The following is a 15,454-nucleotide window of genomic DNA, read 5'->3' as shown; positions in this document are numbered from 1 at the left end:
AGCCGAAATGGCCTGTCTGCTCCTGGCGGGACCAAGTGGCAGCCCCAAGGGGCATCCAATCCCCTTGGAGCCAAGCTGGCCAGATCTGACCGGGGCGTCTGTGGGGACCAGGCTGACCTCTCGGGCCGCGCCTGGCTGCCCAGGACCTTACCAGCACATCGATCCCGGAGAAGGTGTGGTTGGCGTTGTCCAGGGCGTAGAGCAGCTGGTACACCCCGTCGTTGGCCTCGCTGTTTCCATAGAAACCCACGCCCACCGCAGCGCTGTGGGCGAGACCCCAAAGTTAGAGGCGACACCCGGAGGAGACGGTTTTTTCCAGGACACTATTTTTTAGTGCCGTTTTAACCGCACAGTGAACGTGAATGGAAAGCATATGGAAGTCCCCGTGGTCTGGCCCCTCACTCACACAGACTCCCCACCGTCCTCAGCCCCCACCAGAATGTGACAACGGATGAACCTATGAGGACAAACCACTGCCACCAAGTCCACAGTTCGCGTTTGGGTCGCTCCTGGTGCCGTAGAGTCTCCCGTGTTTGAACAGAAGTATAAGGACACGTGTTTGCCATTATAGCATCACAGGGGGTGGTTCCACGGCCCTCAAAATCCTCTGTGCTCTGCCTTCTAATCCTCCCCCACCCCCAAACCCTGGCAACCATTCACGTGTTCACCGTTCCCATAAGTTCTGCCTTTTCCAAAACGTCATATGCTTGGAATCATACAGTATGCAGCCTGTTCATACGCATTTAAGGCTCCTCCACGTCCTTTCGTGGCTTGATAGCTCATTTTTCTTTGAGAGCTGAATAATAACCCATTGTTTGAATGAAAACAGTGTAGCCGTTCACCTCCCAAAGGGTATCTTGGTTGCTTTTACTGGTGTTGTTCAGTTGCCAAGTCATGTCTGACTCTGTGTGACCCCATGGACTGCAGCACGCCAGGCTTCCCCGTCCTTCACTATCTCCCAGAGTTTGCTCAGATTCATATCCATTGAGTCCGTGATGCCATCCAACCATCTCATCCTCTGCCGCCCTCTTCTCCTCCTGCCCTCAGTCTTTCCCAGCATCACTAGGTCTTGGCAATTATGATGCAAGAGGCTCTAAGCATCCATTAGAGCGGGTGTTTGACTTCAGCTGAAGGACTCTTTCCTGGGGGTAGGGAAGAAGGGGTGGTCTAAACTTCTGGCAAGTGTGCTGGCCAGGCGATGAGGGGAAGGCTCTGGGCCAGTGGGCCCTGGCCTGACCGACTAGTCTTACAGCACGTTTCGTTTAGCCCAAGGGAAAACATTCCCGTTCTCTATCCTGGGGCTCCGAAGGGTGGAAGATTTTGCTGGCTGGGCCCCAGGGATTCTGATGCTGGCAGTAAGTCAGGGAAGGGCTCAGGAATCCGTATCTTTCAGGCTCCTCAGGGGACTCGGACACACGTGGGCTTTGGGACCACTGAAGTCTCGTGAAATCACACCTGCCTCTCCGAAATCCTCTTAGTGTTGGGGACTCCCCTCCGTTCTCTATCCTTTCCCCACCCGCCCCCAACGCTGCCCATCTTACTGAAAAGTTCTGGCTTCTAAAAAGTCCTACCATTTGCAGTGATGTCGTGCCTGTCTTTCCGGTGGTGCACAGGCATAGCTGCCCTGCAGCAGGTGGGATCTCCCTGGATCAGGGATGGAACCCATGTCCCCCACGTCGGCAGGCGGATTCTTCACTATGGAACACCAGGGATCCAGAAAGTCCCTTCTTAAAACCACACACCCCCTGATTTCTGGCTGTCCTCGGAGTCAGCCTGGAACAAGCCTTCAATTCGGCAAGATGACCTGCTGGACATCTGAATGGGGCTCCGTATCACCCTCCTTATCACTCTTCCAGTCAAGCGTGTCCTCCAGACCCTGGTCTACATCTGGTTCAACTCATCTGGTTGGTTAGTGCTCTGAGTGGCGCTCCCAAGCCCAGGCGGTCCCTCCAGCTCCGAGCTTGGGGCTAATGCCCCGGGGGCCTCCCTCCTTGCCACTGACCCTGTGGTCCACAAACACCCCTGGATTTCTCCCCAGAGACCGCTGGGAAGCCCAGGTGCTCCTCCTTCCTCTAGTGCTGTACTGACTTTTATTTTGTTTTAACCAAAAGCAGAACTCTAAATCCATCTCCGTGAAATTTCATCTGGTTGGTTTTGGTCCAACATTCCAGCCTGAGCAAATCATCTCGAATCTTGCTTCTGTCACTGATTGTATTTTATCTGACTCACACCAGTGGGAGTCCTCCGAAGAGTCATCGAACAGCCTCCTTGAGTTTTCATCCGCAACACTGGTTTCGGGGGTGGGGGTGAAGCTACATGTGTTTACACTTATCCTTTTTCTTTGAAAGAGACGGGACCTGCGAAGGAATCCCCTGGGAGGCTGTTATGGAATCCTCCTTCCAGGGCGCCCTTGGCCCCTAATTCAGTGTGTCTCGGGAAATGGCCCACGGCCCGCAGGACACAATCACCTGGAGGGTAAGGGGGGCGGTCCACGCTGCACCCATTGTTACCAGTGTGGTCTGAAATGTGCATTTTGAAACAAGGTTCCCATCTGCTTCGTGGGTCTGACACACGCATGCACCCGTGCTATACTTTGGTGAACCATCTCGTAAATCAATACTCTTTGCATTCACCCAGAACTGTTCACCCAGCTTTGAACCCCCTTAAGGGCGCTAGCCCGGAGTCAGAGCTTGAGACCACTCCCTCCTCATTCCCCCAGCCTCACTCTGGATCCTTCCTCTTCCTGCTCTCGTTGACTCCCTGCCGACTCCCTCCCTCCCTCAACTCACTCCGACCCGGCTCTGATCTCTAGCGACTGGAACTGTTGACTTCACTGCACTCACCCCAGATCCCTCCGCCCTGCAGCCCCACACTGCGGGCAGGACAGACGGTGACCGTGATCTAACGGAGAGAAGACAGCCCTGGGGGGCTGTGAGCCGCCGGGGACGAGCCCCCAGGCATCATCACGGCCCAGGCTCACTGGACCCCATCTGCCTCCCCCTTCCGGAGACAGTGGGTCAAATCCAGCAGGACCATCCCCCAGAGTGTTTCAGGTGGGCCTGAGGCTTTTGGGAAAATCTCTGTAGATACGAAAACAAGGAAAAACAACCCCTGGGACTTCCCTGGTGGTCCAGTAGCTAAGACTCCATGCTCCCAGTGCAGGAGGCCCAGGTTCGATCCCTGGTCAGGGAACTAGACCCCACATGCCTCAACTAAAACCTAGTGGAGCCAAATAAATAAATGAAAAATTTTTTTTAAAAAAGAAAGAAAACACGAAAAATACAACTCATGAGAAAACAAGGCCCGTGTGTGTGGGGTCACTTCTGAGCAGTAGCTTGACTCTGGCACAAAGTTAGAGATTCTCACTATTGGAGCAGAGAAGACCTGGCTGAGGGTGCTAAGAGCTATTGATCTTGTAGAAGGTGGAATTGATCTGGGCTGGAGTCAGACTCTGATTGCGGATCCAGGGCGGCAGCTGGGAGGGGATGGGATGCAGAGAGCCGAGCTGCCATCGGTCAACTGCCCAGGGAGCTCCCTGCTGGGCTGGAGAGGCTCACACCAGGGGTCTCGGCCTGGGATGCTAGGAAGCTTCCCATAACCACCCAGGACATCTGATTCCCACCGCTTGGCGAGAAAGCGGACAGCATGCACCCCAGAGACAGGCTCTCCCACCCAGATTCCCGGAGCTCAGGCACGACCATGTGGGCAGACAGCTGATGAGCCACCTGGGGTCTGTTATGATGGGGTGGGGCTGGAGGTGGAAGGTGAGGAAGGGGTGTCCTGGTCAAGGGGCTGACCAGGGGCGAGACCCAGATGGTCAGGGCCGCTTTTTGTCCGCAGTGTCCGCCTCCCACCTCCGCGCCCCTGCCCGGCCCCTCGCAGACGGACACTCACCAGCAGATGAGCGCGGCCACCACGGCCGTCCAGGTGACGCAGCAGGAGCGGGGGCGCTTGGTCTGCACCGCGTCGTCCTGCCGGCAGCAACACACGCAGACCAGGTAGGCTGCGAGGAGGACGAGGTTCAGGCCCAGGCCGACGGCGGCCACCAGCCCCAGGAACAGCAGCGACTGAGGAGGGAGAGGCCGGGGGTCAGGACTGGGTCCCGGGGGGTGCGGGGAAAGGCCCCGAGCTCAGCGGGGCTGCGGAAACCGCAACTGAGCTGTACGTCCGATGCCCTCCTCCCAGGACTGACGCTCCCGCTCTGTATAAAGCGCCCTGCCCTCGGGCACCAGGAGTTGGGGGGAGATGGAGCTCAGGTGTGGGAGGGGGCAGAGGACCCCAGACAAGAGGAGGCAGGAGGCGTGGCTCGAGGCTGGCCCCCCATCTGGGGCATGCATACCTGGAGGAAGGTAAGGACCAGACCCTGCCTAATGGATGCTCTGAGTCACTCAAAAGACAAGCAGGAATTGTCCCCAGACCCTGAGGTCTGGGGGCGATGCTTGGTATGACCGAGGGAGACAAGGAGAAAGACATCCACACACTGGAGCATCTGAGGCCTCCCGAGGAGGCAGGGGCTTGGGCAGGGTGTCTCAGAAGCTAGGCAGGGGCCTGGGGCAGACGTCCTGGCGTATGCCCCCTCTGAGCCTCGCTTTAGGAGTTGGGGTCCCTTCCCAACCAGAGGCCAACTCCATGCGGGGGGAGTGGGAGATGTCAGGAGATGTGCCTGTGGAGGTCCCTTCTACTGCACCCCGAAAGGGACAGCGACCCCCAGATGCCAAGGGTGGCAGCCAAGCCCAGAATCCTGAAAGGGAGAAGATGCTGTCTCAGGCCCGCCGAACACCGCAGGGTCCTACAAAGGGGGCTGCTGTCGGCCAGGAGGCCCGGAGCCCCCTACTCCTTGCCCTCCAGTCTCCTGACTCAGCCAGATGGACACCAGATGGCCCCAGGGCTGGACCTGGCTCTAAGTCAGGCTCCTGAGCCAACGGCCTCGTCCTGCTGCACACGTGCCCCCGAGTCGCTCCCAGCTGGGAATCTCCAGTGCTCCAGTCTGGGCTGTCGAGGCGAGGAGATGGGCAGATTGGGGGAGACACTGGGATGCTTCCGGTCTGAGGAGGAGACAGGTCTTAGGCTGGAGCGTGCGCACACCTGGAGGCTGAGGCCTGCAGTCTGAGGTCATCTTGGTAGGAAGGGGCAGAGCCTCAAAGGGGAGAAGAGGCACCTGCTCTGCTGGTCACCTGGACCAAGAGGCTCCCGAGCATCATGGACAAATGGCCAAAGTGATGGGGACAGCCCAGAAGTGGACAGGGGAGACGGCCCACTTGGGTGTGGGATAGGTGGCTCTGACAAAGCGTGGCTCTCACGTCCACCTGGCGTAAATGCATCACAGACACTGCCAGGAACCTGCCCTGCCACCCTCCCGACTCAGCGGCGTGGAGGGCGAGCCCTCGTCCTCCAGGCAGTTGGGAAGGCCCAGTGGACCTGAACACATGCGTCCCCCTGCAGAAGTCCTCCTGCGGTGGCAGAGGCAGGGGCCCCTGAGCCTGGACCACTAGGCTTGTCCCATGCACGGAGCCAGGAGGCTGGCCTGGGGAGACTGTGGGAAGGAGCCGCCCCTGCCGGGCCCCTGGTGGCTCAGACTGTAAAGAACCCGCCTGCAGTGCAGAGACCGGTGCTTGATCTCAGGGTCAGGAAGATCCCCCAGAGGAGGAAATGTCTACACACTCCAGTATTCTTGCCTGGAGAATTCCATGGACAGAAGAGCCTGGAGGACTACAGTCCACAGGGTCGCAGAAGAATTGGATGCAACTGGCAACTGAGACTGCCCGCCCCCAGCACAAGCCCCCAGGGAAGCGGCTTGCTCACTGGAGGCCCTATGGCCCCGGGCCATGGGGAAGAAGGTCAAGGACAGATACGGGTTTCAGCTCAGTTCAGTCGCTCAGTCGTGTCCAACTTTTTGTGACCCCATGAACTGCAGCACGCCGGGCCTCCCTGTCCATCACCAACTCTTGGAGTTTGCTCAAACTCATGTCCATTGAGTCGCTGATGCCATCCAACCATCTCATCCTCTGTTGTCCCCTTCTCCTACCTTCAATCTTTCCCAGCATCAGGGTCTATTCAGTGAGTCAGTTCTTCTATATCAGTGGCCAAAGGACTGGAGTTTCAGCTTCAGCATCAGCCCTTCCAATGAATATTTAGGACTGATCTCCTTTAGGATGGACTGATTGGATCTCCTTGCTGTCCAAGGAACTCCCAGGAGTCTTTTCCAACACCACAGTTCAAAAGCATCAGTTCTTCGGTGCTCAGCTTTCTTTATAGTCCAACTCTCACATTCATACATGACCACTGGAAAAACTATAGCTTTGACTAGATGGACCTTTGTTGGCGAAGTAACGTCTCTGCTTTTTAATATGCTGTCTAGCTTGGTCATAGCTTTTCTTCCAAGGAGCAAGCGTCTTTTAATTTCATGGCTACAGTCACCATCTGCAGTGATTTTGGAGCCCAAGAAAATACAGAGGTTCAGAGCCTTGCTGTTCAAAGTGGAGTTCACCAACACTGCAGCACTGAGCTCTTCTGAGATGCAGAATGCACCATCTCCAGCTCCACCCTGGGCCCAGGCAATTAGAAGCGCGCCCAGAGATGACTGGCGGGGCTGTATCCCGTTCAAGTCTGGGAAGCGCCGAGTAGTGTCCACAGACTTTCTCGAACTGCTTACGACAGTGGACCCTTTCCTTCAGACTCACTTAGCAGAGCACCGATATACAGAGCGTCCCCTGAATGAGGGGTGGATGTAAATGCCACGCTTTGTCCTGGCCACCCCCTTGCAGGCCCAGGATCCCCGTCACAAGTTCCAGACTGCTATGCAGTGTGCAAACCCCTCAAGCCGGCAACCCTTCTCCTTCCCCTGGCAGAAAGGAGGGCCTGTGTCCCCGCCGCCCCCCCACAGCTGTTCACCGCAGCCTAACCCTGCAGTAAGAGTCAAGCGCCGGAAGCAACCCAAATGCTGACCAACAGGAGATCTGACACCTAACAGGTGCTAGAGCCACAAAATGGAATACTGTGCAGCCGTGAAAAGGAAGTGGCAGCGACAGCCAGTGATCGGGTGAACGTGACAGACGCGACACAGAAGAAACGGGGCAGACGGAACAGCAGGGGCCGTGTGGGTTAACTGACGTAAGACGCGAAGTCGGAGAGGCTCATCTGCAGGGACAGGGGCCCGAGACGCAGCTGCCTCTGGGAGGGAGTCAAGGGAGACGGAGCCTCCCGGGGGGTCAGGGATATACGTGGCCTGGGGTGGTGTCTCATACCACACTCGTACACACACACACATGTACACATACACGTACTGAGGTGTACACTTACTACTAGAGCACACTTCCCTATAAGTTAATCCTAATGAAAACAAAACAAAACCCGGATAAACCTTTTGCATAGATCAGAGACCGGCTGACAGTCAGACCTCCTCCCGGCTTCCCTAGACAATCTCACCCTCGATCTCCCCACAAACAGGAAAACCCACGGACTCTACCACGGGCCCCCATCCGGCACAGCAGCACCTCCGGGAAGTAATCACGACTTGGGGCGGTGCCACCTGAGTGTCTCCAAACCACAGCCCATCCCTACCCTTGGGCTTGCTCCCCCATTTCACCCCTCACAACACACTCAGGCCCCCTGACCTCTTGCAAGCTCCGTACTGTGGGCAGGGCCCTGGGATTCTCAGGCCGAGGGGCCTCTCCAAGCCGGGCATCTGGCCTCAATTCTTTTACTCCTGCTTTGGCCCAGCCCGGGGAGGCCATGCCTGGGAAATCCAAACTTGTAGGCCCTTTTGTTAGCAGTTCTCTTCCAGAACTTTCTTCTGGCACTGGGAGCACGAGGGCAGGGGCAGAGGAGCTAGGATCAGGGTTTGGGCTGTTTAGCAACTCAGTCGTGTCCGACTCTTTGCGACCTCATGGACTGTGGCCCGCCAGGCTCCTCTGTCCCTGGGATTTCCCAGGCAAGAATACTGGAGTGGGGTGCCGTTTCCTTCTCCAGGGGATCTTCCTGTCCCGGGGATCAAAGCCGAGTCTCCTGCATTGGCAGGCAGGTTCTTTATTGCTGAGCCACCTGGGAAGCCCAGGGTTAGGGTTAAGGTTGGAGGCAGGAGGGGCTGAAGGAGGGAGGGAAGAGAAGCCTGCAGAACCTTCTCCCCCCATCACCTGCCACCCTCTAACAGGCAACAGTTTCGCTCCTAACAGACCCTGCAGGTCTCCGTTACACCTCCGGGTGTTACAGGGAGGATGTCCTGTCTGCAGGAAGCCAGGAAGTCGACTCACACGCCCTCCTGCAGTGAGGGAGCCAAGAAAGGACAGGTTCCCAGCCCCTGTGGCCACCACCTCCCTGAGCTGCCCAACAGCCAGCTCACGGCCCCCGCATCAGGGCTCAGGCCTCACCCTATCATCCAAGCGACCACTCGACCACTCATTCTGGTTTGTCACTCTGTAACGAGAAACCAGAGCACGAACCCAGGATCCCAGCTGGGGGCAGCAGTGACTGACGGGCCTTCTGGGAAGGCCGAGGTGGCAGCTGAGCCCCCAGGGGCTTCTGCACTTGGGCGGGGGAGGGAGGGGCAACATCCTGAGCACCCCTCGCCTCGAGACCCCAGGAGATGAAGAGTGTGCCAGCCCAGGGCTGAGGCCAGAGGGCGCGGAGCCGCAGGGCGAGGCCCTGACTGGAAAGGGTTAAGCTCCCCCACCTCCTGGGCTGGTGGGGGCAGCATGAGTGTCTGCTGACCATGAGTCAAGGTTCACGCTGCATGAATGGGGCTTCCACATCCTTTGGCTCCTCTCAAATACTGTGGGGGGGTGGGGCGGGGAGGGCTCAGGAGGTCTTTCCTCCTGAGAAAGGCCCCCAAGTTGGGGGAACCCCACAGCTCTGGATCCAACCCTCCCCTGGGAGTGTGTGAGACTCTGGGGAGCCTATGAACAGGACTGCCCAGACTTAACATGTGGAGATACGTGTAAAAAGTGAAGAATGTCTCCTCTGCTTCCTCACGTAAGTCCCAGGACAATGGCCAGCCAGCGGAAGCGGGAGAGCAAAGGTGGGAGAGGGAGCAGGCAGGGGGTCCTGCCGGGCGGCAGGGGCGCAGTGAACCTCCACACAGCAGCGTCTGGAGCCTCCAGCCTCGCAAAGGCACCGGGTCCTCAGTGTCTGCTCTCCCATCTCTCTGGGATGGATGGTGAAGCGGCCGCTGAAGGGGGAACCGGGGTGGCTGGTTTGGGGAGACACAGCTGGGGGTAGTGTCAGGGCCCTTTCCCCAACTCTGCCCACGCGACACCTGGCTGGCGGGGGCCTCCTCCATGCCAAGCGGGGCTTGTGGCAACTTACGAAGCACCCGGCACTGGCCACAGGCTTTATACCCACTAAACGACGACGGGGTCCTTTCACTAGCTCTTTGAAGCCGGGATCTGCTCCATCCCCACGCCATCTCACCCGGTGAGGAGGGTCTCGGCAGCTTCCCCACCTGGAGCTGGAGGCCCAGCCAGGCGGGGGCGCCCCTTCGGCCTGGGGCTTGCCACCTCCCCAGGATCCTGGTGGATGGGGCCCAGGCGATCTGGGCGAGGACTCAGGGTCTGGTCCACTGGCGGGGGGGTGGAAAGATCAACCCACCAGCGGGCTTCCATAGCAGCTCCCAAGACCCCAAAAAGTGAGTGGGGTCGGGGGGACCTGCTTCCTCAAGGAAGTTCTGGGGCTGACTTTGCTCAGGATGTCCGGGTCGTCACCAGGCGACCTGCTCGTCCAGATCCCCAGCACAGCCCGCCCCCTCCCCCGAGCTGTCCTTCATCTTGACTGCCTGCTCCCAGCTCCACTTACTCCTTGGTGTGTACACACGTGTGTGGGTGCCCACGCGCGCGCACACACACGCACACACACACGCTGTACCACAAGCCGGCACTCTTCACTTGGCCCTCCGGGGCATGAGCAGCAGCCCCCTCTGCACGTGTCTTTCAGTCCTTCCTGATCGTGACAGCAGAGGATCCTTGTCTGCATCCTCCATGCGTCACTGTACTTGGACACGCTGTTGAACATCAAGGCCAGTCCATAATGATTTGCGTCACTGGGTCCACCACGTGCGAGGGAACCCTCTAGGTACTAACCATGTTTCAAAGGACAGCTTATTTACTACTTGCAGAGGAGGGAAGGGAGGCTCCGGGAAGTACAGACACCTGCGTGGTCACACAGTAAGGGGCAAAACTGTGGATTCCAACGCACAGCCCCCTCCCAGCTACGCAGCTGCTGAGCCCCGGAGGCCTTGGCGGCACGGTTAGCACGTGACCCCACGTCTGGCACAGGGGTCAGGAGTCTGCTGAGCGCTGAGTGATCGACAGCAGGAGGTACCTAATCGATGGTGCTAACTGACGTGGGCAGTGACTGCTGCTCAGGAGGAAGGGGACTTCCAGAAGAGACTTGTGGTCAGACACCAGGGGAACTTACCAGAACGGGAGCCGGCGGAAATAAACACCTAGAGCCAGACTTCCCGTCCAGTCCTGTCCAGCCCCACCGCTCTCGGATCCCAGGCAGGGCCCTCGGGCTGCCCGAGCAGGGCGAGGAGGGTGGGGGTGAGGCCAGGGGAAGGGGATGCCCCTTGGAGTGCCAGGGTCTGACATGGGGAGGAGAGGGACAGGGATTGTGAGTCAGTCCCTTTGGCTTGGGTGTCGCCTCTTCAGGGGACCAAGCGGGGTGGAGCAGGCTCAGGCCCACCAGGACAGCCAGACAGCAGCTGTCTGTCCCGTCCAGCCCCCTCCCCACACCTGAAGGTCACCTCCACCCAGGCAGAAGCTTACTTTTCCTCCAGGGGAAAGGAGAAAGCTATGGTGGGAGACCCCAGGGCAGGATCTGGGGCGCGGGGTTTGGGACAAGCAGATGTGGGGTCAGACACACACACACACACACACACACACACACACACACACACAATCTGCAAGCAACACAGCTGTCTCTGAAATCATATCCGTCTCTTTTCATGCATTCACTGGAAGCGGAAGATTCCCTGGAGTTCTCCCCAGGCGACCACATTCTCAGGGAGCCAGGGGCCTTCCCCAGGCAGGGCTCAGGGAGGGGGTGGGAGGGGGGCGTGCAGACCAGGAAGGGTGCAAGCTGGGGAAGCCAAACTGGCCGACTGCTCCCCATCCAGCAGCAGGAAGGGGGGCCGGGTTCACTCCCGCTTCTGGAAGGGCAGCCACCATCTGCCTGGGGCCCACGGGTGACAGGACGCTAGGGGTTATTATTAGACTCCCCCGTCAGCGGTGCCCTGCACACCCCACTGGACCAGGATCCCCGGGACCCTGCAGGAGAAAGTCCTGGTGGGGGAGAGGCGAACAGTTGACTGCCAGCTTGACCTCCGCGGCCCGGCTCCGCCCGGACCCGCCCCACACGCGTAGATTGTGGAGAAACTGCCCGCCGGGGGTCAAAGTCCCCAGACTGGCGCACAGGTCTAAACAAACGGGCCCCATTTTGGGTTTCCCAGCCGCGGAATCTCTGACCCGACAGAAAACTGACTCAGCCTGGCCTCGGGGGCTGAACTGGGCTGGGCCAGACCTGACCAGGCTGGGAGATTCTGCACTCGGTCTGGGCGGGGAAGCCTAGGGGAGCACCCCCTTCCCCCTAGGGGTGCAGAAACCGGGGAGGGAAGAGCCAGCAGAGCGGGACGAGGGCAGAGTTGCGGGGATGGGGTAAGAGGCTGGCCAAGCCGCCCAGACCCCAGAAATCCAGGGCTCAGAAGGTGTGTCTGTACAGAGGAGGGGTTGGGGGTGGCGGGGGGCACTTTCTTTCCCCCGCATATCCACGTGAGGCTGCGGGTCCACGCCCCTCTCCTCTGGGTCTGTCACCTTCCAGGAGGGGCCCAGGCGGAGGGGCTGGCAGGGGCTGGGGAGGAGGGCTGCCGCGGAGACGAACCCGGAGACTCCACTTAGTTTCTGCCCAAACTTCTCCCAGGTCGCACAGACCCGGAAAGCGAGAGCGCGTCTGGTTCCCCGCAGGAGGAGGGAAACCCCGGGGAGCGCCCCGCCGTCCCGCCCCCGCCCCCGCCCCCCGCAGCTGCCGCGCGAGAATCACCGGGTTCAGGTACCAATGCACCCTCAGCCCCGACCCCTGAGCGGCGCTGCCCTCTCCCTGGGCGCTCAGCCCCAACCCCCGCCCCGCAGGAAGCGCCCTTCCCCCCGTGCCGTTGGCCGGCTTAACTCCCATCTTTCCAGTTGTCCAGGCCCGTGAGGATCCCAGACGGGAGGGCTGTGGGCTAAGGACCCGCGGGGGAAAGGGCGAAGCGGGAAGAGGCTGCGGGGAGAGTCTGGGGTGGGTGGGGTGTGGGGTCTGGAGGCGCGCGGAGCGCGGCGCGCTGGGAGGCGGGAAGGGGCGGTGCGGGGACTTGGGGCGCCGGGTCGCGGACTCACCTCCTGGTAACTCTCATCGCGGGGCCTGAAGGTGCTGTCCACCGGCTGCAAGCGCAGGCCGAGGTGCGGGACGCTGTGCAGCCACACCACCCACCAGGGCGCGATGTACTCCACGCGCGCCGCCGGCATGGCTCAGCCCGAGTGCGCCCGCCCGCCGGTCGGTCCGGGACGCGCGCCCGCCCCGCCTGGCCCCGCCCAGCCGAGGATAAGGCCCCGCCCCTCCCCGAGCGCGGGGCCCACCCCACCCCTTCCAGGGCGGCCCCTTGCCCCGGGCTCACCCTGGGGCCACCAGGGGTCACGCCCCAGAACCCGAAGCATTTCTTTGATCTGGAATTTGTCCTGGCCCAAGTCTGGGAGAAAGAGGTGGAAGAAGGGAAAACAGCCCCCAGAAGGCTCCTGAATCTGTCTCTTAACAACAGTCTCTGGGTCCCCGCTTGCTCCTTGAAAGAAAAGCTATGACCAAGCTAGACAGGATATTAAAAAGCAGAGACATTACTTTGCCAACAAAGGCCTGTCTAGTTAAAGCTACGGTTTTTCCAGTAGTCATGTATGGATGTGAGAGTTGGGACTATAAAGAAAGCTGAGCACCGAAGAATTGATGCTTTTGAACTGTGGTGTTGGAGAAGACTCTTGCGAGTCCCTTGGACTGCAAGGAGATCCAACCAGTCCACCCTAAAGATCAGTCCTGAATATTTATTGGAAGGGCTGATGCTGAAGCTGAAACTTCAATACTTTGGCCACCTGATGGGAAGAACTGACTCATTGGAAAAGACCCTGATGCTGGGAAAGATTGAAGGCAGGAGGAGAAGGGGATGACAGAGGATGAGATGGTTGGATGGCATCACCTACTCTATGGACATGAGTTTGAGCAAGCTCTGGCAGTTGGTGATGGACAGGGAGGTTTGGCATGCCGCAGTCCATGGGGTCGCAAAGAGTCGGACATGACTGAGCAACTGAACTGAACTGGGTCCCTAGGGTTTTGGTCACATCATCAAATCAAGTATATAGACTGTGTGAATGCACTGGCAGTCATGGCGTGAGAAAGGCGAGGTTGCCCGTTACTGGCGCTTTTAGAGGGTAGAGGTGGCGCTAGAGGTAAACCCGCCTGCCAATGCAGGAGGCACAGAGGAGAAGTAGGTTCGATCCCTGGGTCGGGAAGATCCCCTGGAGAAGGAAATGGCACCCACTCCAGTATTTTTGCCTGGAAAATCCGATGGACAGAGGAGCCTGGCGGGCTACAGTCCATGGGGTCCCAAAGAGTCGGACAGGACTCTAGTGACTTAGCATGAACTGACAGATTGCGGACCGGACTGAAGGGACCCAGTCCCTGGGTCACTAGTTCTAAATTCACTCTCATCCGGGATTGAGCGTCCACTCTGTAAATATGGTCTTGCCCTGGGAGCGCCCAGGTCATCTGCCCAAACAACTAACGGGTCCCAGCTGAAAGAAGGAGCTAGTTGGAGGGCCCTGACCTCCCGGGGGAGAGACCCTGGAGCCTGGGGGAGGGGAGGGAGCCTGGGAGCGCCAGGATGGGCTAGACTTCCCAGGGAGACACAAATTAACCAAGGGCCTACTAGGTGCCAGACGTTGTTCTGTCCGTGAACAAAAGCTGATGGAAAGTCTGGCTGGGTGGGGATTGTGGTTTAGCGGCAGGTGGTAGCGGTGCCCACAGAAGGACAGGTGCTAGCTCAGTGGTGCTCTGGAGGAAGGCAGAGCAGGGTCAGAGCATCAGGATGCCGGGGTGGGGCTGGGGGTGGGTGGGGGTGTGCAGTCCCAGGTCCAACAGAGCCTTGCAGGCAGAAATGGGCTGCTGTCCCAGGACCCAAACAGCGTTCTGTGATTGCAGGAGGCACGGGGCCAGAAGGAGAGGGTAAGTCTTGGGACAGCGTCCAAGGCTGGGTAAAGGGCCGTCTGAGGTCAGTGAAGTAGGGGAGTGAAGGGGTCCTGAGAAGATCAGGCTTGAGTTGCTGGCAGTCTGATCAGTGGTCGTGTGGGGTGGGGGTGAGGTGTGTGAGGTCTGGAGACCCCTAGGTTTCTGGCTTGGGGAACCAGGTGGATGAAGGTGAAACTCCATGGGTGACACGTGTTGACTGCTAGGGGAGTACAGAGTACACCCCCCTTCCCTTATTAGAGATCCGGGACTGGGAGCTGGAGCCCTTAGTAGTTGAGATTTCTCTCTCCTCCAGGAGGTCACAGTCCTGGTCAAGGTTCCCAGAACTGCAGCCATCCATCTTCGACGCTGGGGAGCACCGTTCCTGTCATTGGGATTTCCTTTCATTAATTCAACAAACTTTGAGCACCTTCTCTGCTCTAGGGAATACACTGATGAGCAAAACACACATTCCTGCCTGCATGGGGTCTGGTTTAAACGTGAAGGGAGGCAGCCTTTATCCCACACAGTGATTAATTACAAACCCCACCCCACCCCCAAGTGCCTCCCAGAGCCCAGCATTGGTTTGTAAAATAGGACTGAATCTGGGGTGCGAGGACATTTCCTGAAAAATGACAGGAGGTGAGAGCTGAAGGATGTGAAGGAGTTAACTCAGGGCGTCTTGGGAAGAAGGCTGGACTCTGAGCACAGGGACAGTACATGGTGAGATCAGGGCCCAAGGCCCGCACGGCACAGAGGGATCAGTGAGTCCAAACTCAACCAGGGGAGTGACAAGGAGATGCTGGAAAACGCCCGTGGCTGCTGCCAAGGACTGGGGTGCAAGAGGGAACTGGGGTGGGGGGCTGAGACTCTCTTGTCTGGACTGCAGTGGTGACTCCACAGCGGCACAAAATACAGAGCACTGGGCACCAAGAAGGCCGGACTCACCGTAAATTGCATCTCAGCTAGCCTTGCTTTAGAGTGTTTTTAAAAGAGAGAGAGAAAGAAGCTGGCAAGGTGGGCCAGTACGGCCCCATGGACCCTGGCAAGGGATCTGGTCTTGAACCAGCCATGCTGGCCGCTGAGGAAGGCGGACACCTGGAGCGATTTTGGAGGGCTCTTGGCACTCAGCAGTGTGACCTCACAGGCCGGGACCTCCGGGGTAGGCACTGCCTGGTGCCACAGACACGGTCCCCCCCTCCCCGGGCTGCAGCTGCTGCTC

The 15,454-nt window shown here is 59.0% G+C and overlaps 1 protein-coding gene across 2 annotated transcripts in view; it reads right to left on the bottom strand.

The window, feature by feature from the left end:
• TTYH2 (tweety family member 2) overlaps positions 1-12,538 on the bottom strand; it is a 35,728-nt gene extending 23,190 nt beyond the window's left edge. For both annotated transcript variants that reach the window (XM_055575038.1, XM_055575039.1), the window contains exons 1-3: positions 12,363-12,538; positions 3,895-4,067; positions 152-263 (exon numbers count right to left, since the gene is read on the bottom strand). In XM_055575038.1, the coding sequence (XP_055431013.1) occupies positions 152-263; positions 3,895-4,067; positions 12,363-12,491 (414 nt within the window). In that variant the 5' untranslated portion in view covers positions 12,492-12,538. The remainder of the gene's footprint in view (positions 1-151; positions 264-3,894; positions 4,068-12,362) is intronic.
• Between the last annotated feature and the right edge of the window lie 2,916 nt (positions 12,539-15,454).

Source organism: Bubalus kerabau, chromosome 4, assembly GCF_029407905.1.
Source record: "Bubalus kerabau isolate K-KA32 ecotype Philippines breed swamp buffalo chromosome 4, PCC_UOA_SB_1v2, whole genome shotgun sequence".
In the NCBI taxonomy this organism is placed as follows: domain Eukaryota; kingdom Metazoa; phylum Chordata; class Mammalia; order Artiodactyla; family Bovidae; genus Bubalus; species Bubalus kerabau.
The sequence above is the reverse complement of the archived record's forward strand: the minus strand, read 5'-3'. Positions and strand labels throughout refer to the sequence as shown.